Source organism: Pan paniscus, chromosome 1 (genome assembly GCF_029289425.2).
Source record: "Pan paniscus chromosome 1, NHGRI_mPanPan1-v2.0_pri, whole genome shotgun sequence".
NCBI lineage: Eukaryota > Metazoa > Chordata > Mammalia > Primates > Hominidae > Pan > Pan paniscus.
This window is the reverse complement of record NC_073249.2, coordinates 71,003,737-71,031,315: the sequence shown is the minus strand read 5'-3', so window position 1 is coordinate 71,031,315 and position 27,579 is coordinate 71,003,737. Positions and strand designations below refer to the sequence as shown.

Sequence of the window (27,579 nt, the reverse complement as noted above, 5' to 3'; positions counted from 1 at the left end):
AGAAGATAAGGCAAATATTCTCATCCTAATTTTAAAGTAAAAGAAACTGGATATAGAAAGGAAGGTTGAGTTGTTTATTGTGGTTCACTGGGAGAACAGTGACTAACTTCCACATCACCATGCTCCCATTATAATGTTATTTCTACTGGGATAAATAGTGAGAAGTATTAATAAATAAAAGACCAGTCTTTAATAAGGAGGCTGGAAAATAGTCTATATCTCAGCCCTTTGGGAAGCCAAGGCAGGAGGATTGCTTGAGCCCAGGATTTCAAGATCAGCCTGGGCAACACAGTGACACCCTTCTGTACAAAAAAAAATTTTTTTTTAATTAGCTGGGTGTGGTGGTGCGTTTCTGTAGCCCCAGATACTCAGGAGTCTGAGGTGGGAGGATCACCTCAGCCCAGGAGGGCAAGGCCGCAGTGAGCCATGATCATGCCACTGCACTCCAGCCTGAGCAACAGAGCAAGACCCCATTTGAAAGAAAGAAAGGAAAGAAAGAAAGAAAGAAAGAAAGAAAGAAAGAAAGAAAGAAAGGAAGAAAGAAAGAAAGAAAAGAAAAGCTACTCAGGAGACTGAGGTGGGAGGATCACCTCAGCCCAGGAGGGCAAGGCCGCAGTGAGCCATGATCATGCCACTGCACTACAGCCTGAGCAACAGAGCAATACCCTATTTGAAAGAAAGAAAAAGAAAGAAAGAATGAAAGAAAGAAGAAAGAAAGAAAGGAAGAAAGGAAGAAAGAGAGAGAAAGGGGAGGGAGGGAAGGAGAGGGGAGAGAGAAAGAAGGAAGGCAGGAAGGGAGGAAGGAAGGGAAGGAGGAAGGAATGATGGAAGGGGGAAAGGGAGGGAGGGAAGGAAAGAAGGAGGAAAAAGAAAGAGAAAGAAAGAGAGAGAGAGAAAGAGAAAAAAGAGAAAGAAAAAAGGACTCTGTATCATAATTAGCTGGGTGTGGTGGTGCACATCTGTAGCCCCAGCTACTCAGGAGACTGAGGCGGGAGGATCACCTGAGCCCAGCAGGTCAAGGCCACAGTGAGCCATGATCATGCCACTGCACTCCAGCCTGGGCAACAGAGCAAGACCTCATTTGAAAGAAAGAAAAGAAAGGAAGGAAGGAAGGAAGGAAGGAAGGAAGGAAGGAAGGAAGGAAGGAAGGAAGGAAGGAAGGGAAAGAAAGAAAGAGAGAGAGAGAAAGAGGGGGGAGGAAGGGAAGGAGGGAGGGAGAGAGAGAGAAGGAAGGGAGGAAGGAAGGAAGGAAGGGAGGAAGGAAGGAAGGGAGGAAGGAAGGGAGGGAGGGAGGGAGAAAGGAAATGGTTTGGCACAAGAAATAGAAAACTACTCGCACCAGCTTAAGAAACAGACAGCAGACAAGCACCAGGATATACAAGCAAAAAAAAGGCCAATGGGTCTGGAATTGGAAAGACAGGAATCATCTCTCATGTGGTTTCTGTCCCCCATCAGCCTTGTACCTCTCTCTGGAGACTGGCTTCCTTTCTCTGCTTACTTGTGTCTTTTCTGCCATTAATCGAGCATTACATAACTTTGTGGTTTGGCTTCCAAGGCTAACTGACTGTTTCTCAGTGACCCTTTTCCAAATTCCTGGGGGAAGCAGGAAGATTGAGCTTGGCCTAGGTCCTCCGTCACCTTTGCAGGTCAGGGGAGGGATGTGTACAGGTTCACAGTCACTCAGGGCCACCATTTTACTAGAGGCTATAGGTCATGGTAGAAGTGTAGGAAAAGAGTTACATGCACAATGACTATGATAAAATATAGGATCACCAGTTATCAGTATTGCCATATAATTAAAAACCAAAAAGAGGACGGTATACCTTAATTGATTATAATAAGATGCCATGTTCAATTCAAGGGTATTGTTTATTATAGTTCAGGGTCTTATTTTGGGCACTTGAACCAAAAGATCGTAAAGGATTTAGGAATAAATCAGATGAGAGTTACAAACTTTATTTTGATTAGAGATGAATAAATTTTAATGACGATAAATGGAAGCATTAACTCTATAGATTAAAAATAGTTTTAAAAAATAGATACAAAATTAAAAAGATACAAAAGGGCACACATTGAAAACTTAGTCTCCCTCTTACCCATACCCCAGCCCTCAGTTCCCTTTATCGGAGGTAATCATCATTGTCAATTCTGGTGTATTCTTCTAGAAATGTGCTCTCTGTATTTAAGCACAAAGTTCCATATCTTGCTTTTTCCAGTATGCCATAGAAATCATTCCATGTGGGTCATTTAGAGCAACCTCATTTTTAAAATGGCTGCACAGCATTCCAGTGCATGGGTGTAATGTAATTTTTTGAACAGTCTCCTACTGATGACATTTGGTATATTTAGTCTTTTACTATTACTATCTTTGCATATACCTCTTTCTAAACACAAGTGAGTTTATCTGTAGGATAAAATTCCTAGAAATGGAATTTGTAACATTTTTAATTTTGAGAGAAATTGCCAAACTGTCCTCAGTAGAAATTTTACCAATTTCTTTCCCATCAGCAATTTATAAAGCACTGATTTGCCTACATTCTTAGCTCAGTGTAGAGTTAAAATATGGTTAGGTCTAGAGTTTTTTTGTTTGTTTGTTTTTTAGAGACAAGGTCTCACTCTGTGGCCCAGGCTGGAATGCAGTGGTATGGTCATAGCTCACCGCAGCCTCAACCTCCCAGGCTCACATGATCCTCTCACTTTGGTCTCCCAAGTGGCTGGGACCACTAGCACACGCGACCACACCTGGCTAATCTTTGTATTTTTTTGTAGAGAGAGCTTCTCACTTTGTTGCCCACGCTGGTCTCGAACTCCTGGGCTCAAGCAGTCCTCCTACCTAGGCCTCCCAAAGTGCTGGGATTAGAGGCTTTGAGCCACCACGCCTGGGCTAGAGTCTTTTACTCTCTGGGAAACTTCAATTTACCTTCCAACTTCCTGTTAATATCTTTATGTTAGCTATTATATTTGTAATTTGTAAGAGCCTTTTCCTGTTCTTGATTGTAACTTTTTCATAGCATCATAGCCTTATTTGAATGCAATGTTAACGAACGCAATGTTGCATCTTTCCACAGATATTAATTAAACTTAAAAAAAATTCTCCCCGTTCCTGCCATTTGTTTTCTGGAGGGGGCAGGTATGTTGGGGGCTGGTGAGGGGGTGGGTGTTGGTTGGGACTGGGAGATGCTCTCTGCCTATCATGTTAGAGACTTTCCTAAAATGTTTGGTGGTGCTGCACTGCTTGCTCATAATTAAGAGTCAGATACCTCTCCTCAATCTCTCCGGTTTAAATCTCCACAGAGCAAAAGTGCATTCTCCCTTTAGGGTGGGGGTGGCGTGGTAGCTTGAGGTAGGACAGAGGCTGCAACTGTTCTTTTTACAGACTTTTATCCAATCTTGTTTTTAGAGGCATTTCTCATCCCCATTTTCCTTAGTATCTGGTGTCTCCAATTCCTAAAATTTCCAAAGTTCTGCGGTGCAAATCAGCTGGCTTATTTTTGCCTTTCACCTCTACAGGCAGTTGATTTCATTTTTCTCTGCTTAGCTAACTCAATTACTATTTGTCTTTTTCTCTATCTTCCAAAATTTATCATTTGTTAGCATCTCTTCCATTCTTTTTGTTCTTTGTTATAATTTTAGGGAAATTTGGGGAGGTAGCACAGATAAACGTGTATATTCAATTTACCAAGTATAGAAGGTGGTCAGTAAATTTGGCTTTATCTGCCAGAAGCACTGCCTCTTTTGTGGGTATATTTCAAAATTAATAACATTGATAGGAACAAAAAGTACTGAAATATAAGTAAGTCTTTGTGAGTATTTATGTTTAGATGTAACTCAGCCCTAAAGCCCATTAGTTGTAAAGTGATTTTATTTTAGGTTCAATGTGTATGCTGTTAACATTTATAGTGTAATACATATCAGTACATTCATACCAATTTTTTGAAAAATGACTAACATATCCGGCTGTTTTTATTTTTGAAGTCATGTTTTCTAACTAGAGTCGTAGTTTGAAAGTCAATTTGTAACTAATTTTATTACCACTTAAACTTTCTCAAGTCTGATAATCTTAATTAATAACTACTCTGTTATAGTGCCTTTTAGTGACAAATACAATTGCCAGCACTCAACAATGAATATCAAACCTGTATATGTTGGATTATATCATAATTAAGAAAGTCTCTCTTGCTGAGTGAAGTCTCAATTAAATGTAGTAAAAATTATATAAAATGTACTGGCTGATCTAACATAAGTACTTTAAAATGCTTATGTTACTAATTTCCAGAAGGAGTAAGAATCTTTCTTTCTGGAATGTGAAACCACAGATAGAATTGCATCTCTCCAGGAAAGTAGGCTCAGTGGTTATGCAGTAAGCCTTTCCCATCTGTAATGTGATAACCAACTTTATTACTGTGCTATTACGGTAGAAAATTATCTCCTGAAACATATATTTTTAATACACTTGGGTGGACAAAATGAGGAATTGAACCTAATGCCATTTTTTTTTTCCAATTTAACTTTCCCATTATTCTAAAAGTATTAAGATTTTGAAACTAGTTTTACTCTGCGGAGCTCTTGAATAAGTTTCTATAACAGGACTAAATAATAGAAAATACTAAACCTGTATTAGACGTGTACTGAGTAGCACATGTTGGATTGCTGATTGTTAGCACAAAGCATATTATATTCAATAAGTATCTTTCAAGCCTCATTGACATCTGTGACATTGTGTTGTTAACTGACAAATACATGGGAAACGCAGTTTTATAGGGAGGCAATAGAGCATGGAGACTATGAATCGGTCTGCTTGGATCTGATAACTCACTTTGCCATTTCCTAGCAGCATGACCTTGGACAAGTCATTTAACCTTGTCCCACTACCAAAATGTAGCAAAAATATCTACCTTTCAAGGTTGTTGTGAGAACTAAATAAGGTGACATAGGTGAGGCATTTAATGCATTGTCTGTCTATTATAAATGCTCAGCAAAAATGAATCCAGGGAAAAAATCAGGGATCGTGCTCTCCAGGAATTTACAGTCTGTTGGGGGATATGAGAAGTTCACACTTTGACAAAACTGTAAGGCATTATATAATAAATTGCCAAAGTGAGACAGGATGCCAATGAAAACCTCAACAGGAATTTGGAGAAGGGAGACGTCAGTGTGAAATAGACATATCAATCAGCACATCCTCTAGGAAGGAGTAGAGGTGGGTCTTAAGTCAGATCCTAAAGAAACTGTTAGAACAGACAGAGAGAAAGGGTAGGGAAAAGGTGTACTGCAATGAAATGATAGGAGTAGGGGAGTATTTGGTGATCAGAGAATAAGTGTTTGCTTATTGAATACATAAAAGAATGGTTTGGCTAGTGTGTAGAGTGGTGATGAAGTGAATTAGTAGGGGAGACTGGGGCAATGGTAGTCCCTAGATATCACCTTACTAAATCAAAAAGCAACAGCTAGGGATTTTTGAATTGGGAAGTGAGGGGGATGAAGAAGACATGTGACACAATGAAAATAGTGGTGTGGGAAAAGGTGTGTGAAAAGAAAGGTGTGGGGAGTAGCTAAATCTAAGAGATCAGTTAGAATTACCTTTCTATATATGTGGTTGGGGCTAATAATTGCAATAAAGTTTTTTACAAGAATCAGGACTAAATGGATACATGACGAAGGAGAGAAAAAGAGTTACAGGTCATTTTAAAGCCTGAGAGAGAAAAGAAATAATGGAAACAGTGATGTTGCAGGGGATGTTGATTAAGAAATTAAATATTTTCAGTTTAAAAAGAAAGCAACACCTTTGTTGTTTTTATAGAAGATATACATGCTTCTAGCAAAAAAACCCTCCAACAACAACAAACAATGGAAATATATAAGTAGAAAAAGAAAGTTCTCTTCTCCGTCCCCCAATTCTATTATCTTGTGATAATCTGTTGTATAGCTTTCTAGGCTGATTTCTATGTACATAAAAGGAAATTAAATCATAGTATGCATATTTCTCTTCAACTTTTGTTTCTAATATTGGTTCATACAGAGCTATCTTTTCATTGTAAAAAAAATACTGTGATTTTGTATTTACTGACTCACCTATTGATGGACATATATTATTCTAATTTTTGCTATTACAATGCTTAATGAACAGTCTTGTATAGCTCTTTGAACAGCATCACAGTATTTTTTTAAGACAAATACCTATGTATGAAATTGCTGGATCAAAGTCTATGTACATTTATGTTTTTCATTGACTTTGGCAAATTGTACATGAAAGAGATATGCTTATTTACACACCCAGGGTATGAAAGAGTCTGTGGGCCACATCCTTGCTAGAACAAAATATTACAAATCTTATTAATTGGGCAAGCTATTAGGCAAAACAAATCTTGTTTTAATGTGCATTTCTTTGATTATTGGTAAGGTTGAATAGATTTTCTTAGCCGTTACAATTTTTTCTTCTATTTTTTTTTTCAGTTTGAACCTACAGAGGTTGAACTGATGATGAAATGTCCTAATGTAGACATCATGGGGGCAATGAGAGATGTGCTACAGAAGCCTGGGTAAGAATTACCAGTGGAGCAGTGATAGTTCAAAGAGTAAGGCCGCATATGGGTTCCTTGTATAATCATAGAAAGAAGACAATACAAAGCTATTAGGAAACTCAGAGTCAGGAAGGAGAGAAGAGAGAAAGTGATAGAAACTGGCAGTAGCAGCTTAGCAGTTGTAGAGATAGAAGTAGAATCAAGATTGTCCTCTATCATAACTGGTTAAGGGACTTTGAGCAAGTCTCTTGAATCTCTGAGTCTCAGTTCCCTCATTTATAAAATGAAAAGGTGAATAAGATGCCTCTTGAATTATAAGACATCTTGTCTCTAATTTTAACCTGAAAGATGAGACAATTTCATGGAGGCAGTCAACAACTTCAGAAAGCATAAGGGATCTTGCAGTAAGGTTGTTATTTAAAATTACTCTGATGTTATAGTCTATGAATTGCTTACTTCTGCTGCTCTTGCTTCTTTAAAATTGTAACCTTAAATAAACCGTTCTATTTTGAACTAATTTCAAAATTATAGAAAGACTGCAAATAATATCTACTCTTTACCCAGAGTCGCCTATTATTAACATTTTACCTTTTCATCATTTCTGTTTTCTCTCTCACCATATATGTGTGTGTGTGTGGTTTTTTTCAGAACCATACCTATGTCCTGGCCCTTTATTCTGAAATACTTTAGTATATATTGTCTAAGAATAGAGACATAACCACAGCACAGTTACCAATTTCAGTGACTTTAACATTGATGAAATATTTTTATCTGATCAATCTACCATCAGTTTTCCAATTAACTGAATAATGTCCAATATAGCATTTTTTTCCTCCTCCAGGAAAGAATCCAGTCTAGTATCTCATATTACATTTAGTTGTCATGGCTCTTCAGCTGGAATATTTTCACAGCCTTTGTCTTTTATGACAGTGACATCTTTGAAGGATACAGCACCCCTTACCTCTTTTAAAAAACAAAACAAAACGTTGCTCACTTGGAATTTGTCTGGTATTTCCTCATTAGATTCCTCATTTCCTCATTATATGCTATGTCTTCGGGGAATCACATCTGGAGGCAAATGATGTCCGTCTGTCCCTCAATTGTGATGTTAATTTTGATCACCTGGTGAGGGTTTTGTCCAATTTATCCAGTGTATAATTACTCCTTTCCTTGCAACTAATAAGAAGTTTATGGAAAAATACTCTAAGATCATGCAAATATCTTGTTCCTCATCAACATTTCTTCCTATGTTTAGATATAAGATGGTTTTTGCCTTACCCAATCTTTGCCCTAACTGGTTGCAAAATGATGATTTTCTAACTTCAACAATCTCTCAACACTCTACCATAAGCAAGAGTATTTCCTTTTTCTCCATTTGTTTTATCAATTAATTATTGGTATGCCTTTATGAATTCCTGTTTTTTTAAAAAATTTCTAACCTATTTTAACATGCAGGATATATAAAAAGAAAACTATAGAGATGAACACTCAACCAAAATCCTTTCCTATCATTAAATACAAAGAATAATGCCTAAAAATATTATAAAGGAAGTAGAATACAGTAATAATTCACTTATCTGGAAAAAAAATTGTCTGGTAAATGTAATGATCCAAAATATAGAGGAAAATATCAAAGCAAGTGAAAGGTCTTTACACTAAGTAAATGCACCCAAAATATCAGAGTTGTTTTAGCCTTTTCTTATTTTATATGCTTATTTATTTATTTATTTATTTTGAGACAGAGTTTTGCTCTTGTTGCCCAGGCTAGAGTGCAGTGGCAAGATTTCAGCTCACTGCAACCTCCGCCTCTAGGGTTCAACTGATTCTCCCGCATCAGCCTCCCGAGTAGCTGGGATTACAGCCACCCATCACCTTGCCCAGCTAATTTTTTGTATTTTTAGTAGAGACAGGGTTTCATCATGTTGGCCAGGCTGGTCTCGAACTCCTGACCTCAGGTGATCCGCCCACCTTGGCCTCCCAAAGTGCTGGGATTACAGGCGTAAGCCACCGTGCCCAGCCTTATATGCATTTTTAAACATTGGTTATTTAGTTTCCCAGCCCACTCTAACATGATAAGACAATTCAAGGGGAGGTGTATGTGTGTGAAATGTGTGTGCAGAGCTAACCTGTAGCAGCAGGGGCAGCAACAAGAAGGCACAGCAGAAAGATCAATTATGAGGGCCACCAAATCCATTAGACTCAGAAGAATGCAGGAACATAGAAGGCTGTGATTACTTAGTGTATGGTGAAGAGTACTAAGTACAGTACTTGTTGGCTCCTGAGGATGTCTTGGTACTATAGCTTTTGTTTTTTAACTTTACCTATTCCTGAGGTACCTCTAGGCTATCGAAATAGGTTCAGCTATACAGTTGGCCTTCCATGTCAATGGGTTCCACATCCATAGATGGCAAATATTAGGGAAAAAATTTTAAAATAACAATGCAACAATAAAAAATGATATAAATTTAAAAATATGGTTTAACAACTATTTACATAGCATTTACATTGTATCAGAGATTATAAGTAATCTAAAGATGATTTGAAATATACGGGAGGATGTGCATAGGTTATATGCAAATACTCTGCCATTTTATTTATTTATTTTTTTGAGACGGAGTCTCGCTCTGTTGCCAGGCTGGAGTGCAGTGGTGCGATCTCAGCTCACTGCAACCTCTGCCTCCTGGGTTCAAATGATTCTCCTGTCTCAGCCTCCCCAGTAGCTAGGACTACAGGTGCCCGCCACCACGCCCAGCTAATTTTTGTATTTTTAGTAGAGATGGAGTTTCACCATGTTGGCCAGGATGGTCTCGATCTCTTGACCTCGTGATCCACCCACCTCGGCCTCCCAAAGTGCTGGGATTACATGCGTGACCTACTCTGCCATTTTATATCAGGGACTTGAACATCTACAGATTTGGGTATCCCGGAAGTTCCTGTGGATACCAAGACAACTGTGCTGTGTTTTATTAGTTTAAGACAGAGTTGGTGATATTTCAGGAAAAATAAATAAAAGTGGTTTAAATTGCTTCTAGTACTTCAAGATGAAAATCTCAGTTATTTAGAATATCTAATTATATCTAATCCCTTACTGCCCCCTTTCCTAATACTGTCAGATAAACAAGTCATTACTAAAACTATCTTTTTTTTTTTTTTTTATGAGACGGAGTCTTGCTCTGTCGCCTAGGCTGGAGTGCAGTGGCATGATCTTGGCTCACTGCAAGCTCCGCCTTACAGGTTCAAGCGATTCTCCTGCCTCAGCCTCCTGAGTAACTGGGACTACAGGCGCCCCCCACCACGCCCAGTTAATTATTTTTTTTTTTTTTGGTATTTTTAGTAGAGACAGGGTTTTACCGTGTTAGCCAGGATGGTCTCGATCTCCTGACCTCGTGATCCGCCAGCCTTGGCCTACCAAAGTGCTGGGATTACAGGCCTAAGCCACTGTGCTGGCCCTACTAAAACTATCTTTAAAATTAATATTGAAAAGCATTAGTGTATGCAAACATTTATATACTTTCCGGCCTTTTGAAGAATTAGTCTAGGAAAACATTAACCATCATTAAGCAAATAAATCCCTGCTGCTTAACACGCTACATAGAGTTGCCCCTTTGAGATGCAGCTTAACTGTAAATGTAACTGTAAAATTAATATGGTGCTCAGATTTAAACGGACTGTTGATTATCTTTGTTTTGGTATCTGGAGACTTGTGACATATCTCTCTCGATTGGGAATTACAGCAGGCTCTCCTTGTACCATAGTGTCAGTTTTCTGGAGAATGTCTGTCTAGCCCTTGGAAGTTCCCTTATGCGTCCTTTCCCTCAAGGTGAATTTTGGGAATGCTAACTTTGCCTTTATTTTAAATTGTGACATCATAAACACAACCAACAAATTTCTTCAAAATGTCCAGCCACTATATACATTTGAAAAAAGAGATGAAAGGTTAGAGAAATAACAAAGGTGTATGTTATTACTGAAATTCTTTTGGTTGTAATAGAATTATTACTGAAAAAATAAGCTTTCTTACCATGCCAGTTTGATTTTGTTTTGACAGCTGTAATGAATTGTGTTGCTTGTTGATTGGTTTACTGCAGTGGTGGTCTCTTTGAACTGTTTGTTCTATATCTAAATTAGTTCCTTGGCTTGCCCCTTGGAAATAATTTGGATGGATAGTAATAAAACTATTACAAGTAATGGTGATTCCTCTGAAATGACTTTTAAGCATATTGAATTCTTATTGATTTCTATGTCATATAATGGCATTTCTATTTTATACATTAGTACTTTTTGTTATACTAAGACTTTGCATATTTCTTGTATTTTGGCAAAAGCAATTGGAATCCATAAAGCAACATACAGAATTTAATTGTGATAAAAGTGCTCTGGTAAAGAAAATTTGGTATAAAAAGCCACTGCTTTCATTTATCAATGAATGGGAAGGGACACTTATTTTATAAAAGATATTGAGGACAAACTTTTTTCTCTATTTTTATATACAAATTCTTTTTTTCTTTTGAGATAGTATCTCCCTCTGTCGCCCAGGCTGGAGTGCAGTGGTGCGATCTTGGCTCACTGCAACCACTGCCTCCTGGGTTCAAGTGATTCCCCAGCCTCAGCCTCCTGAGTAGCTGGAATTACAGGTGCCCACCACCACGCCCGGCTAATTTTTTTGTATTTTTAGTAGCGACCAGCTTCACCATGTTGGTCAGGCTGGTCTCGCACTCCTGACCTCAGGTGATCTGCCTGCCTCAGCCTCCCAAAGTGTTGGGATTACAAGTGTGAGCCACCATGCCCGGCCTATATACAAATTCTTAAGCTTACCAAGTTCACAAATTTGAACTTAACACAACTCTTAAGGTTAATAAAAGTATTGTTTTATAAGTTATCAATGTGAGAAACAGATTTGGGGTAATTATTCAAACTCAAATTCAGTAGGCATAAGAATTTAGTGTATCCATGGCCTTGCTCATGAGTCATATGTTTTTTTCTTTTCAAAGTCCAAGTGAAAACTTCACTGCTTTTACAATAAGCTGTGAAAATTATTGGCAGATGTAGGGACCCTGGCTCATTTATATCTATGAAACCCTAATTCAAGTTTCAAGTAATTGTATGACATTTAACAACATAAGAGTTCCATTCCTCAGTTTTCATATTTCTTAAGAGCAGTTAATTATGTGTGATAATGGTATGTATGTTGCATGTATTATTGTTGGCATATAGCCAACGACATTTTCCTTAATCTCTTAGTAACACTTTAAGAAGACTAAACATTTACCCAACTCAATAACTGGAAGGGGTTTTTCCTCCAAGTGCTAATTCAGTTTGTTGTTGTTTATTTGGGACTTGAAGCAACTAACATCTATGGGAAAACTTTCTGTATACATAATGCACTTCCCTCCTTTTTACCAATCATCTTCCTTTTTCTTTTCTTTTTTGGACTCTTGTCATTTGAAATATTGGGTGGGGGGGAACGCTTTTTTTCTTCTTTTGATTGCTCTACTTCTAGTGATTTCGTCATGATTCAAGACTTTCTTTGAAAGTAAAATGGAATAAAAATGAAACACTACGAACTTTGTTGCCTATCCTCGCTGTTTTTCTTTTTGACTTAACTTTGCGTTGGGGTGCTTTAAAGTAACCCTATTTGAGAGAAGGAGGTTGAAGGGCATTCTAGCGTCCCCAACTAGAGTAAAAGGGCTATGACACAAGGCAATCAAAGGAGGAAATAATTAGCATTCTTCAACGTTCAAGATTAATCAGTTCTGTTCAGCGGTTATTAAAGGGAGGAAAGAAACCAAATGGGAATAGTGAATTATTGGTCCTTTCATGTTTTACACTTAATGCTGGTACATAGTATTCTTTCCACATTCTACTGCACATTGCCTAGAGAAAGAACTGCAGATCATCAAATAATTATCCATTTCCAAATGGTCTAATGACAGCAGATACAAAGGCGGCTCACTTAAAACCTTCCGTTAATAGTCACACTGCATCAAATGGTGCTAGCTTTAAGTAGGCCACCCATTTAGTAGACTCTGAAACAACACCTTTCCGCCCAATTTCTGTCATTTGCTCCTTAAGTCAAGGGTAGTACCCTGCGTAACATCTTACAAAGGCCTACTTCTAACACTTCCCGAATCTTAATGTGTGAGGATGTTGATCACCATAATTTATGACCTTATCTAAGGCAGTGGGGTGACTCTCCACATTTGGAGCCCCCTCATTTGTCCGCAGTGACTTCTAAAAACACCGCTGGCGTGGGCTGGATATTTGATCTTGGGGCCAAGTGCTTCCAGACTTTGTTCTCTGGCCTTAAAGGTGAAGAGCCCGGCGCTGAAGGCCACAGACATCACGGCGGATTTCACAGAGGGCCGCGTTCTGGGAGCGGGTGGCCAGGCGGTGGCGGACGCCCCACCTGTCCATCCTCCCACCCCTTCCCCCCCGTTGTTTGGCCGGTGGGAGCCCCTCCTTTCAGCAGGCGCCGGGCGGTGGGGTTGCGGATGGCTGCGCGCGCTGCGGGCACCGATCCCCGGTGGCAGTTGGGCTCCGCGGGGCCGAAAAGCTGCGGGCGGGAAGCGCGAGGTTAAGACCCTGACGGCTGCAGCTCTCAGAGCCCCCGCGAGCGCGCTCCGTTGGTGCGCGCGCGCGCGGCTCCGCCCCGCCCGCTTGGCGCGCGCCCCCGCCAGGTCCGCTCTCGTCCCCCACCCCTGGCGCGGACGGGGTGGTTACAGCTCACTCTCCTCCCCCGAGCGGCAGCGGCGGCGGCGGCGGCGGCTGCGGGCGCTGAATGAGAGACGGTGACTGTTCGGGTCGACGAGTGCTACTCTAGGCGGCGGCGGCCGTGGCGGTGAAGCGTGAGGTCGGCATCGTCTTTCCATCCTCTGAGGCGACGGCCGCGGCTGCACAGGTCGGTGGGCTCAGGCCGCGGGGCGGTGCGGGGGGGGGAGGGAGGGAGGGAGGGTGGGTACGCGGCGCCCCCCGGGCGGCGCGGGGAATGGCGGCGGCGGCGCTGCGGAGTGTGGCTCTCCCGGCCGCGGGCCCCGGGGCTGCTCGCCCTGCGCGCAGGGAGGGGGCTGCGGAGCTGGGGCTGAGGCTGAGGGAGAAGGGCGCTGGGGGGCGCGCCTCCCTCGGCCGCGGGTTCTCAGAGTCGGAGCGGCCGTGGGGTCCCCGCTCGGGGGCGCCGTCCTGAAGCCGGGGGCGCTGCGACCCCTTGAACCCGCCTCGCTCTCCCTCTTGGGTGGCGGAAGCCCCAAGCCTCCGCCCGCTCTGTTCTGGCGCCCAGCGGCGCCTCAGCCTCCCTTCAGGTGAGCCCGATCCCGGACCTCGGAGCCAGGACCAGCAGAAGCCGGGCCACACCCCCTCCCCTGGCTCTGGCGGCTGCGCCCAGAAGCCTGGCCGCAGAGTTGGCCGCCCGCGAACCCGCGGAGTCGCGATCAGGGTGACCTGTTGCAGAGCGGCCCGCAGCCCGAGCGGCCCCCGCTAGCCCCGGCCCCGGAGGGGCTGCGTCCTGTGCTGGCCTCGGGCCGGGCGCGCGGCCCGGGTGTGGGGCAGGGGCCGCAGCCCCAGGTCGGCTTGCTCTACGGCCTGGAACCGGGCTCTAGAAAAAAAAGGAGATTCCGAACGTATCTCATCAAACACTTGCAAAGCCGGGAGATCTGTCTGCAAATATCCGGAATTCCATTGCAGTATCGGATAAGGTAGGCTCATAAACACCGTGCTTTTGAGGTGATTTGGAAGAAACGCGAGCCACGAGCGAGGAACTAATTTCTGGAAAATAGCCGTAAACCTGTGCGGAGCGAATTATTACCCCCCCGCCCCAGCTCCCCCCGTCGAAGCTCTTTTCCTGTAGCTGTGTGTTGTGTAGACGCAGGCCAGTTTCAGTGTACGTGGGCGTGTTTGGGAAGAAGCTGCGAGCTGATAGGAGGTACCTAGTACAAATGTTAATTTGTTTGAGTTGGGAGGGGTAAGGGAGGAGGAAGAAAGGGCACTGATGTTAGCTGTGGAGGAGGGGCAATTGAAATACTAAATTTCTGTTAAAAAAAAAAAAACTCTAAAAGAAATATCTAATGCCTACTGTGTATTTAAGACCATAAAGTGGAATCACACAAGCAGCAGTTAATTGAGCTTTATCGTTTATGCTCCCTGGATTTTTTTTCCCCAACACTTTAGTTGCTATAGAGAGCCTTGTTTTCTTACCAGTGTTCATGAGTTGACTTGGGTATTTTTCTGTGTCCACCATTAGATCGATTCCTGTTCAAGTTTCTTTGAAGATGACCATCAGAATTTTAGGAAACTTTTCAGCCCGTGTTTGCAGAGTATCGCTGTTAGACAGATCATAGCTTGCTCATTATAAAGCCTGTTCCACTCAAGATCATTATGCTTGTACAAGTGCTATAGAACAAGTGCTATAGAATCATACACATAAGTGTATTACTCTTACGGCTAAATATCTTACTTTAGAATTATGAGAAAACTTCCAAAACTGAGCATCCAAACAGTATTATTTTAACAAAGATAACCTCTAACTCAAGCTTTGTAGGCATGAAGTTTATCATGTAGCTTCTTCAAAGGTCTTTTGAGGCAGATCTAAATATCAAAATGTAAGGGCATTAATGCCATTTGGGATAAACAATTTCAGTGTATTTATTTTAAGCGTAGTTCATTTTTTCTTTTTAAAATTCAGCATAATTTTTGAACGGTAAGATGTGCGTTTTTTCCATTATATTCCACTTTTTTTTTTTTCCTTTTAAGATAGGTTCTCCTTATTTGGCTCAGGCTGGTCTCAGACTCCTGAGCTCAAGCGATCCTCCCGCGTCAGGCTCCCAAGAAGCTGGGACTACAGGCATGCGCCACTGTGCGTTATTTCACTTTTCATTGAATTAAGGAATTTGACTTTTAGTAATACTTTGGGGCAGGACTCTGGAAATACTGTTTAGTTTGCCTGAATTTTTTCAGATTGCAACGTAAGTTTGAAGATAACGCTTGCATTGTCAGAACACAACATGCTTTTCTAATATTTATTTGTAATACTAGAAAGAATACAACAAATTTTCCTGAGAGAAAACATAACTGAAAAACTGGCTTTGTGAGTCAGATACATATGTGAGTAATATATTTTTGCGTGTGTTTTAAAATACCTGGTACGAGTCTTTTTATTACGTCATTAGAGTTCAGTGTAGTGAATGATGGATATATAGGTGAAATTGTCCTGTTGCAACTTAAAACACTTAAGCTTTTTCCAGAGACTCAGTTCATTCTGCACATGTTTATTGGGTACCTACTTGGTGCCAGTTAGTTCCCTAGAGGTTGGGGACACAACAGGGGAAGAGACAGGTCTGTGCCCTGATGGAGCTTAAATGATAAGTGGGCAAATATGTTTGTTTAAAAGTTTAAGAAGTAGAAACTCCTCTGATAACTTTTTGGTTAAGGATATTGTTTTTTTCTTTCTGAGAATTGTGGGAATTATTGCCTAGCGAACAAAAACATTAAGACAATTGTTTTTAGAATATGCCTATGTTTATATACTTTGGGTTTCTGGTTACCAAGTATACCAAAGATAAACATTCTACCTGAAGTCAGATGATGCGTAGTTTACATGTGGTTAGACAGCCTTATTCTTTTGGTTTATGTAGTTAAATGAATGTTTGCTGAAAATACTCTCTCTTGGCATTTATTTATAAGGGAATCTAAATTTCTTTTTTGGTCTAAAATTTTAAAATATCACCTTTTTATTTCTGGCTGACTGTGAGTGAACCAATACCTTGATAATCTGCTTTTTCAGAAATTTTTAAATAACTTTTAAACCATAAACCAAACTATTAATTGAAATTTATTGAATCAAATTTGTTTTCTTTTGTGAGTTAAACTTTAAACCCATTTTCTCCGAAAGTATGCTTTTTTTTTTTTTTTTTTTGCTATGTAAAATAGGCACATAGTTTGGGTTTACTTTTAATTTTAATGATACACAGTTTGAAAATAAGATATTGAAGTGTGTCCATTTTTTGAATATGAGATATTTATTGTGTAACGACTGTTTTTGGAATAAAATTGTCACTTTAATATGAATACTTTTTTTTAAGTTAATTTTCAATGAAAGATAATTCAAATAGCTTGAAACTACCCCAGCCTGAGTGAAGTTCCTTGGAGAGGAAAATGAATGTATTGCATTACCCTGTAAATTGTTTCTTTAAATGTGTCTTAAATTTCCTATTGAATCCTTTTTAGTGAGAGAATAAAGATTGTGTGTGATAAATTTTAGTAACGTGGAATTAATCTGGAATCTTTTTTGGTTTAATGTCTTGAGCTTTTGATTTAGGAAAACTTTTAACTACATAATAGAAATAAAACACTGGAATTTAAAATGTGTTACATTTACCTATTCTATGGAAAGAAAAAAGTTTGAATATAAATTTACATAGTCACTTTACTGAGTAGCTAGTTAGGGATATGGGAAGGATCTATATATACATACAGTTATATGGATATAGCAGTGTTCATATGACTTAGCTTGAGGAGGCTTGGCAGTTTATTTCATTACAGAAAAACTTTTGGTACTGGCTTTTGAATAATACATTGCTTTGGAGTGTGAAAGACTTGAATCTCTCATCTTGAATTTAATTGATAGTTTTCTGTTATTTCACTTACATGACCTTTTTTTTTCAGAACAGATTTTCTTTAGTTTGATTTCCTTTTGTTGTTCTGGCAGAAGTGTTTTCTGAAAACCTTATTAAATAGCATCCCCCATCATACTCTGTGCCTTTGCCTTGCTTTATTTATTTATTTTTACATCATTGCTTTATCTGACATTAAAACGTACATTAGTTTATTATCTGCCTCCCTCTCTGCTTGTAAGCTTCATGAGGACAAGGGCTTATTTTGTACACTGTTCTCTTCCTAGCACCTAGAAAAGTATCTGACACGTAGTGATGCTCAGATATTTGTGGGGTATTGTTATTAAGTGATCAAAGGACCCCTGGTTTTGTTCCTTTTTTTAAAAAAGATTAATATTTGATTTATACAGCTGTGCAGTTAAAAAGAAAATTGTACTACAAGGGTTATACAGGTTGAGCATCCCAAATCTGAAAATCTGAAATCCAAAATGCTCCAAAATATTAAACTTTTTGAGTGCCAGCATGACTCTCAAAGAAAATGTTCATTGGAGCAGTTTGAGTTTTAAATATTTGGATTTGGGATGCCCAACTGGCAATGCAAGTCTTCCAAAATCTGACAAAATCTGAAATTCAACAAAATTTGAAATCTGAATTTTTCTGGCCCCAAGCCAGGTACTCAGATAACCTGTAATTAAAACTCCGGTCCTCTGCCTCATGTCTTTATGACTTTCCCTCCTGTGTCCTGCTTTCAGAGCAACCATAGGTGTTTCTTCTATTTATTTACATATTTAAAAATTATATACTTTTACTGTTTGTTTTTCAGTTTTATTATTTATTTATTTATTTTTTGAGACAGAGTATTGCTCTATCGCCCAGGCTGAAGTGCAGTGGTGCGATCTTGGCTCATTGCAGCCTCCACCTCTTGGGTTCAACTAATTCTCCTGCCTCAGCTTCCCAGGTAGCTGGGGTTACAGGCATGTGCCACCATGCCTGGCTAATTTTTGTATTTTTAGTAGAGACGGGTTTTCACCATGTTGGCCAGGCTGTGAACTCCTGACCTCAAGTGATCCACCCGTTCTCCCTGGCCTCCCTAAGTGCTGGGATTACAGGTGTGAGCCACCACGCCTGGCCCTGTTTTTCAGTTTTCCTGTTTTTCAATTTTAGCTGTTGTCTATTGGCTTTCTTCAGTGGTAGATGAGTCTATGCTTTAGGATTCTTATGCCACCTTGAAATTTCTTTCCCGTGTCTTCCCAATATAGTCATGCTTTTGATTAAATCAGCATTCGTTGTTTACATTATTATGACTTTGTAAATATGTTTACAGTGGAACCTTACAGTGTACTATGATCATATTTCTTGGAGTTGATTTCTTTTTATTTCTTAGTTTCCTATTTGTCTCTAATTTTTTTTTCTACAAACTGTCCCAATATCATCAAACATCAGGTAATTGATTGACCATTCAGTTTTTAAAAAAAAAATGAAAATTCTTCTTGAGCTATCTTCTTGCTCAAATCTGCACTTTTGCCTTCCACTTATGCTGTGTAGCTATAATTGTGACTTCCCTTCATCATGATTCTGAGAATTCTGTTGTTTTTTTTTTGTTTTTTTTTTGAGACAAGAGTTTTGCTCTTGTTGCCCAGGCTGGAGTGCAATGGCGTGATCTCGGCTCACCACAACCTCTGCTTCCCGGGTTTAAGCGATTCTCCTGCCTCAGCCTCCCGAGTAGCTGGGATTACAGGCATGTGCCACCACACCCAACTAATTTTGTATTTTTAGGAGAGACAGGGTTTCTCCATGTTGGTCAGGCCGGTCTCGAACTCCCAACCTCAAGTGATGCGCCCACCTCGGGCTCCCAGAGTGCTGGGATTATAGGCGTGAGCCACTGCGCCTGGCTGATTCTGAGAATTCTTTTTGCCATTTTCCTGTGATCTCTGGATCCATATCCTCCGCTTTCTTGATTTACTCCTTTGTTTTGGTGAAATGCATCCTTTGGTAACTTCCATGAAAGAGTATATGAAGAGGTAAAATTTGTGAGATGTGTGTATTGCTGAAAATATTTTCCTTCTACCTTGACACCTGGTTGATAATATGGCGGGGATAGGTATAGAATTCCAAGGTAAAAATCATCTTCAAATTTAGCAGATGATTATACTTTTCTAGTTGTTTTGGTTTTTTTTTTTTTTTTTTTTTTTTTGAGACAGAGTCTCCTCTGTCCCCCAGGCTGGAGAGCAGTGATATGATCTTGGCTCAGTGCACCCTTCACCTCCTGGGTTCAAGTGGTCCTCCTGCCTCAGCCTCCTAAGTAGCTGGGATTACAAGCATGCGCCACCACACCCGGCTAATTTTTGTATTTTTGGTAGAGATGGTGTTTCACCATGTTGGCCAGACCAGTCTCAAACTCCTGACCTCAAGTGATCCGCCTACCGCGGCCTCTCAGAGTGCTGGGATTACAGGTGTGAGCCACTGTGCCTGGCCTGATTTTCTAGTTTGAAGTGGTTGTTGAAAAGTCTTATGCCATTCAAAATCTTCATCCTTCATATGTGACCTGGCCCTAAGATCTTTTGTCTTCAGTATATCTGCTATGTCCCTGATATTTTATGTATCTTGTATTGACTTTATTTCTTCTACACTGAATTTAGTGGGCGCTTTCAACCAGCAGTGTCCATGATTATATGGAGAGGAGATATGATCTAGTTTAGAGGTCAGCAGACTTTTTCTTTGAAGGTTAGGTAGTATTTTAGGCATTTTGGGCAATACAATCCATTACTGCTACTCAGCTTTGCTGTTGTCAAGTGAAATCAAGCATAAGCAGTGTGGGACTGTGGTTTGCTGACACCTGATCTTATACAAGCAGAAGGATTAGCCTTTGCTTCACCAGGAGTAGGGAGAGTTACTATAGAAATAGGAGAGAAGACAAAGTATATGGATAGACACATGATGGTGGTAGCTTGAGAACGTTCTCATGAGTGTTTCAATTTACCTTTGTGTATAGAGGCCAAGCTCATCATCTGAGAGTAAGGAAGAATGGGAATATGTATTAGAGGTTTGAGAAGGAATAATACATGACATAGTCACTTGTCAAAGAGTAAAAAAGTGAATAGAAGAGGGAGAGTATGATTGCCAGGCAGCAGTAAGGGCTCGCTTGAGATACATGGTTCTGAATTTTATGTTCCTGATTTATTTTATTTATTTATTTATTTATTTGAGACAGAGTCTCACTCTGTCGCCTAGGCTGGAGTGCAGTGGCGCGATCTCGGCTCACTGCAACCTCCATCTCCTGGGTTCAGGTGGTTCTCCTGCCTCAGCCTCCCAAGTAGCTGGGACTACAGTTGCGTGCCACCACATCCGGCTAATTTTTTGTTTTTTTTAGTAGAGACAGGGTTTCACCATGTTAGTCAGGATGGTCTCAGATCTCCTGACCTCGTGATCCGCCCATCTTGGCCTCCCAAAGTGCCGGGATTACAGGCGTGAGCCACTGCACTCGGCCATGTTCCTGATTTTAATAGGAGTACCTTTAATATTTCATCATTAATTATAATGCCTTACTATTGGTTTTGATAAATAACTTAAGACTTTTGGTAGATATGATTAAGAAATGCTTTGTCATACTAGTTTTCTAAGAGTTTTTTTTTTTTTTTTTAAACATAAAATATTGAATTCATCAAGTGCTTTTTCTTTGCAGGTAGAGATCATCTTTTCCATTAATCTGTTAATAGGATGTATTACATTAATAGATTATCTCCTGTTGAACCATCTTTGCATTCCTGAGTTAAACCCTATTTAGCTGTGGTACATTTTTTCACCCACATTGCTGAATTTGACTTGCTGGTGTCTTAGAGTTCTTTAAGATCTACATTTATCAGTGAGGTTTACATGGGTATATTTTGAATTCAAAGTTTCGCTGACTTCATGAAATCAGTTGTAAAGCTTTCTTTTTTTTCCCCCATTATCAGAAATAATTCTGTAACGTAGGGATTCTTTGTTCCTTGAAGGAACTATAGATTTAATATGAAAGTTTCTAAAACAAAACATGGAAAAATATCTGTATGACCCGGTTGGAGGCAAAGGCTTTTTAAACCAGGATGCAAAAAGTACTAACCAGAAAAGAAAAGACTGTATTTCATTAAATAAGAACATCTATTCATTAAACAATACTGTTAAGAGAAGGAAAAGGCAAGTAACACACTGGAAAAGGTGTTTGCAATACTTATATCTGTCAGAGGACTTATATATAGAGTATATTTAAAAGTATGCAAACCAATGCAAAAGAATCAGGCAACCCAGTTTTAAAACAAATGGACAAAAGACTAGAACAGGTATTCAGAAAATGAATTGTTCAGATGGCCAAGGTTAAAAAGTACTGATACATAATTTTTAGAAAACTGCCAATTAAAACTATAATGTGATGCCACTACATACCCACCAGAATGGTGTTAGTTTAAAAATCTGAAATACAAAGTGTTGGCAAGAATGTAGAGCATTTGGAACCCTTATACATTTCAAGTGGGTTTGAAAATTGGTACAGCCACTTTGGAAAATTCTTTGGCAGCATTTGCCTAAAACTGTATCTGTATATGCTCTGTGATCCACCAGTTTCATGTCTGGGGATAGACCTGATAGAAATCAGTATATATGTGCATCAGAGGACATGTACATTAGAAGGAAACATAGGGGTAAATCTTTATGACCTTGGAATAGGTAAAGGATTCTTACATATGACACCAAGTGACACCAAAAGCAGGAGCAACAAAACAAGCAAGAGGTAAATTGAACTTAAAAATTAAATTTTTTGTGCTTCAAAGGATGCCATCAAGAATGTGAAAAGACAATACACAGAATTGGAGAAAATATTTGCAAGTCATATCTAACAAGAAACTTGTAGTCAGAATGTATAAACACTCCTATAACTCAATAATAAAAAGACAACTTAATTTAAAAACAGGCAAAGGAGCTGAATAGAAATTTCTCAAAGATAAACAAGTGGCCAATAAGCACATGAAAACATGCTCGACATTATTAGCTATCAGGAAAATGAAATCAAAAGCGCAGTGAGATACCGCTTCACACCACTAGGATGACTTGAATGAAAAAGTTAGATAATAAGTGTAGGCAAGGATGTTAAGAAATTGGGATCCTCATACACTTATGGGAATGTAAATGGATGTGGCTTCTTTGGAAGACCATGTGGCACTTCTTCAAATAATTTAACGTAGCATTACCATATGACCCAGCAGTTCCTCTCCTAGAACAGCAGATAGAGGTAGAAAACAGATTAGTGGCTTAGGCCAGTAGCAGGGGTAAGGGGGTGGTAGCTAAAGGGTATGGATTTCTTTCTGAGATGATGAAAATGTTCTAAAATTGACCGTGTTGATGGTTGTACCTCTGTGAATATGCTATAAACCATTGACTTGTACATTTTAAATGGGTGAATTGTATGGTATGTGAATTATATCTCAGTAAAGCTGTTAAAGATAGGAAAAATAATCAGTGATGTGACAGCGTTGCCATAATATTTGGGAAGAGCAAGATGCAGAGGGATATACCAAGTATTTGTATGAAGCAAACAACTCCGAAACCTTTATGTCTGTATGTGTTTCGATGATTTTGTAAGGTGGAAAATGTTGCACACTAAATGTAAGTGTTTGTTTTCTTGTTGGTCTAAAATAGGGAGAGGGAGAGAAAAAAGGGAAAAAATAACTAAAGGAGTTGATTTAGAAAAAGGATAGCATGTATAGCAAGATCTCAGTTATGTGAACTATAAATGTTAAAAATGTTGAGTAGTTGTCTGTGTGGTGGGATAGCAGATCTTTTTTTCTTTGTTATTTTCTGGTTGTTTGATCCTTTTTATTTTATAATAGAAGTAGTTAAAATGAAATTAAGAGGCAAGAAAATAAAAATAAGTTATGAACCGCCAAAACCATAGCAAACAGGGCATGTCCATAGCAGCTTCGTGATCACTTCCAGCTGGAAACAACCCAAATGTCTGTCAACAACAACAAAAAAAGGGGATAAATAATTTGTGGTATAGCCTTATAGTGTAACACTGTACAGTACTGGAAAAGAATGAACTATGGCTATACTCAGCAAACATGGGTGACTATCACAGATAAAATGGTGAGCAAAAGAAACCAGACACAAAAGAGTACTTACTCCATGAAGTCATACTCCATGACTTCATTTACATAAAGTTTAGGGCAAGGTCAAACTCATGTATGGTGATAGAAGCATGAGCATGGTGTTTAGGAGTTGGGGCTAGAAAGGTAAGAGGAACAACAAAGAGGGACCTTCTAGAGTGCTAGAAATGTCTATATTTTCTTTTTCTTTTCTTTTCTTTTTTTTTTTTTTTTTTGATGCTGTAGCCCAGGCTGGAGTGCAGTGGCGTGATCTCAGCTCACTGCAACCTCTGCCTCCCAGGTCCTGCTTCAAGCAGTTCTCCTGCCTCAGCCTCCCGAGTAGCTGGGATTACAGGCACATGCCACCATGCCCAGCTAATTTTTGTATTTTTTTTTTTTTTTTTTTTTTTTTTTAGTGACGGGATTTCACCATATTTGGTGGTTACATGGGTGTCTACATTGTAAAATTCATCACACAGAATACCTTAGATATATGTACATTATATTTGTACATGTATCTCAAAAGTAAAAAATGAAACCATAAAAAATAAAAATAAGCAAAAAAATTCTTGTACTTATTTAAAAGTATTTGTATATTTCTGGGGATAATTGTATTGCATTCAAAGATAGTTTCTACTATCATTTTTAATGGTAGCATTGTATTGTGTGAATGTATCATTATTTAAACTCTTGAGCATTTAGGTTGTTTCTTTTAGATAGTATAACAGTGATAGAGTTAACATCTTTTTTTATAGCTCTTCCTGTACTTACATAATTTCCTTTTGATGAATTCCTAAAAAGGGAGTTATTTGGAGGTTAAGTATGTTTGCATACTCACTTATGGTGTACATGTTTGTTTCTCTATGCCCTTAATCACTTGGCAGTTAGCTTTAAAAACGTATATATGTTGATGTGTTATGTAATAAGTGCTCTGTGTTTTAATTTGTGGGTTTTTTTTTTTTTTTTTTTTTTTTCTGAGACAGAGTCTCACTGTGTCGCCCAGCCTGGAGTGCAGTGGTGATCTCGGCTCACTGCAGCCTCCGCCTCCTGGGTTCAAGATTCTCCTGCCTCAGCTTCTCAAGTAGCTGGGATTACAGGTGCCTACCACCATGCCTGGCTAATTTTTGTATTTTCAGTAGAGTCAGAGCTTCACCATGTTGGCCAGGCTGGTCTTGAACTCCTGACCTCAAGTGATCCAGCCACCTCGGCCTCCCAAAAGTGCTGGGATTAAAGATGTGAGCCACTACACCCAGCCTTAATTTGCATTTTAAACATTTTCAATGAAAGTACTGTTTTCATATGTGTGATATTATACTACTTTCTCCAATTTTCTTTTCACATCCTACCCATTCTTTTTGCTCAATCTTTTAAGTCTTTTAATGAAATAGTTATACAAAAAAGTGTATAGAGTCAGGCGCGGTGGCTCACACCTGTAATCTCAGCACTTTGGGAGGCCAAGGTGGGCGGATTGCTTGAGCCCAGGAGTTTAAGACCCAGCCTGGGCAATGTGGTGAAACCCTGTCTCTACAAAAAAATGCAAAAAATTAGCCAGGTATGGTGGTGTGTGCCTGTAGTCCCAGCTACTCAGGAGGCTGAGGCTGGAGAATTGGAGTCCGGGAGGTCAAGGCTGCAGTGGCCATGATTGAGCCACTGCACTCCAGCCTGGGCAACAGAAGGAGACCCCTGTCTTAAAAAAAAGCATATGAAGACTAATACAGTTAATCCCTAACTTAAGAAATTAACCAATGCAGTTGAAGCACCCTACTAGTTCACATTAATGTGTAGGAAGTCTTTATGTATTAAAAATATTAACTCTTTGTCTCTTGTTTTACTTTTCCTTGTTTTATCTTTTGTTACCCAACTTACTATATTTCATTGAATCTAAAATGGCTTCAGTTGCAAGATGCACTATTTATGTACATCTAAAAATAAGAATATGACATTCGAATTTAAGAGGCATCTTACTTTCAGAGATTTTAAAAGGTAAGAAAATGCACATCTAAGAATTGATGAAATACATGTATTTCACTGTCTTGCGCCTTTTTTCTTTTTGAGACGAAGTCTTGCTCTGTCGCCCAGGCTGAAGTGCCGGTGGCACGATCTTGGCTCACTGCAACCTCTGCCTCCCAGGTTCAAGCAATTCTCTGCCTCAGCCTCCCGAGTAGCTGGGATTACAGGCGCCTGCCACCACGCCTGGCTAATTTTTTTGTATTTTTAGTAGAGACGGGGTTTCACCATCTTGGCCAGGCTGGTCTTGAACTCCTGACCTCGTGATCCACCTGCCTCGGCTTCCCAAAGTGCTGGGATTACAGGCATGAGCCACCGCACCCGGCCAGCGCCACCTTTAATCAGATGATCAATCTCTTCTTTTGTTTCTGTTTCTACTGTGAGTCCTAGAAAGCCTTTCCTATGTCAAAATATATTTTAAAATTCACCTATGTTTACTTCTAGTATTTTTATGGCTTAAATATTTTTCATTTTTAATTCATCTTATTTTAATGTAAGATCTAATTTTTGTCTTTTTACCCAAGTGGTTAAACAATTGTCAAAAAGTTAAATGACATTAATGATTTTTTTTCCTTTTGAGATAGGGTCTCACTCTCTCACCCAGACTGGATTCCAATGGTATGATCACAGCTCACTGCAGCCTTGACCTCCCAGACTTAAGTGATCCTCCTGCCTCAGCCTCCCAAGTAGGTGGGACTACGGGTGCACACCACCACACCTGGCTAATTTTTTTGTTTTTTTGTAGAGACATAGTCTCTACTTTGTTGCCTAGGCTTGTTTCAAACTCCTGGGCTCAAGTAATCCTCTTGCCTCAGACTCCCAAAGTGCTGGGATTACAGCATGAGCCACCACGCTTGACCACAATAATGATTTTTGAACAAGTAGTGATATGCTCAAATGTGCTGGCTAGGAACACAATATAGCTATAGATTTTGGTTAGGTCTAGTCAAAAATTATCAGTTTTATTTTCCAATAGATGGATATCTTTTTTTTTTTTTTTTTTTTTTGAGTTAGAGTCTCACTCTGTCGCCCAGGCTGGAGTGCAGTGGCACAATCTTGGCTCACTGCAACATCCACCTCCCAGGTTCAAGGTACTCTCCTGTCTCAGCCTCCCAAATAGCTGGGATTACAGGCACATGCCACCATGCCTGGCTGATTTTTTGTGTTTTAGTAGAGACAGAGTTTCACCATGTTGCCCAGGCTGGTCTCGAACTCCTGAGCTTAGGCAGTCCACCCGCCTTGGCCTCCCAAAGTGCTAGGATTACAGGTGTGAGCCACTGCCGTCGGCTAATAGTTGTATATCTTAAATTTGCATTGAAAGGAATGTGAATGTGAAAACTAAATTTCAATTTTATGTTTCCTTAAATTTCTAATAAGTATCTACATGTTTTTGGGATCAGCCATATAATTTACTAAGTTAAAATTAAATAAATTTTTTAAGGATAGACAATGGTTATAATTCTTTGATGAAAGTCTGTATGAATCTGGGCAAGTTACTTAATTTGTTTAACATTCAGCTTTTTTATTTGTAATTGGGTATTAATAGTGCCTTCTCATAGGATCATTGTAAGGATTTCTTTTACTCTTTCTTTCAGAATTTTGAAGATCAAGTGTAATTATAGCCCAGATTCTGTTGCATCTGTGGTTATTCTAGATCTCTAGGGTCACTGGAGTAAATTATTCGTTATACCTCTTCCAGTCCTGATTTAGATTTCCAGGATTTGTCTAGAACATTTTTTTGCCTTCTGGAATTAGCTTACATGACAAATCTGTATGTTTTCTGTTGCTTTTCTTAAGCTACACTTTTGTGTATGTGCTGAAATCTTTATAGATAGTTTAGGGGTTTGTAGGTGGGTGATTAGTAAGTTTTTTCTTTTTTTTTTGCAATTTTGATATGCTGATATATTTTTGTATGTTTTTGTAGTTTAGATCCTATCTCTTAAAGCTGGAGGGACAGGAATAAGTCTACTTAAAGAGCAACATTTTGAGGATATCTTATGGATAAGAAACTCTGCTTCTGACTTGCTTATTTTGGCCACTGGCGTTTTTAAATGTTTTCTTGTAAGCACAGTACTTGAGAGTGTTATCATAAAAGTATTGTTGTTCATGTCTTCTTGGTCAGAGACAGTCTTATATGTGAAACCACAGTAAATAACATAAAACAATATGTTGTTTTGTGTCAGATTGAAGAGCATTAGCAGGTCACAGAAGAAGAGGCTCAGTGAGGACAGGAGTGGTCCTTAAGGAATGTGTTTCATTTATGTGGAAAGAACATACTGATTGTTGAAACAGCATGACTCAAGATGTGGCAACAAGAACTAGGTGTTGTTGGCACGA

General features: G+C 39.4%; 2 protein-coding genes across 10 annotated transcripts in view; one reads left to right on the top strand and one right to left on the bottom strand.

The window, feature by feature from the left end:
• The first annotated feature begins 12,885 nt into the window (after positions 1–12,885).
• Positions 12,886–27,579, top strand: part of RALGPS2 (Ral GEF with PH domain and SH3 binding motif 2) — a 187,106-nt gene continuing 172,412 nt past the window's right edge. For 2 of the 9 annotated variants that reach the window (XM_055111065.2, XM_008978365.5), the window contains exon 1: positions 14,000–14,209. The gene's annotated coding sequence lies outside the window, so the exon portion shown is untranslated. Of the gene's footprint in view, positions 13,420–13,587; positions 13,817–13,999; positions 14,437–27,579 lie in introns of those variants that run through there. The other 7 variants (XM_003824699.7, XM_003824700.7, XM_008978367.6 and 4 more) reach the window with 7 other exon arrangements.
• On the bottom strand, positions 13,377–14,225 carry LOC106633884 (basic salivary proline-rich protein 4; the record flags this gene model as incomplete). The annotated part of the gene is given in 1 exon segment (XM_055108844.2): positions 13,377–14,225. A coding segment is annotated over 1 exon segment (843 nt), but the record flags the coding sequence as incomplete, so codon positions are not given.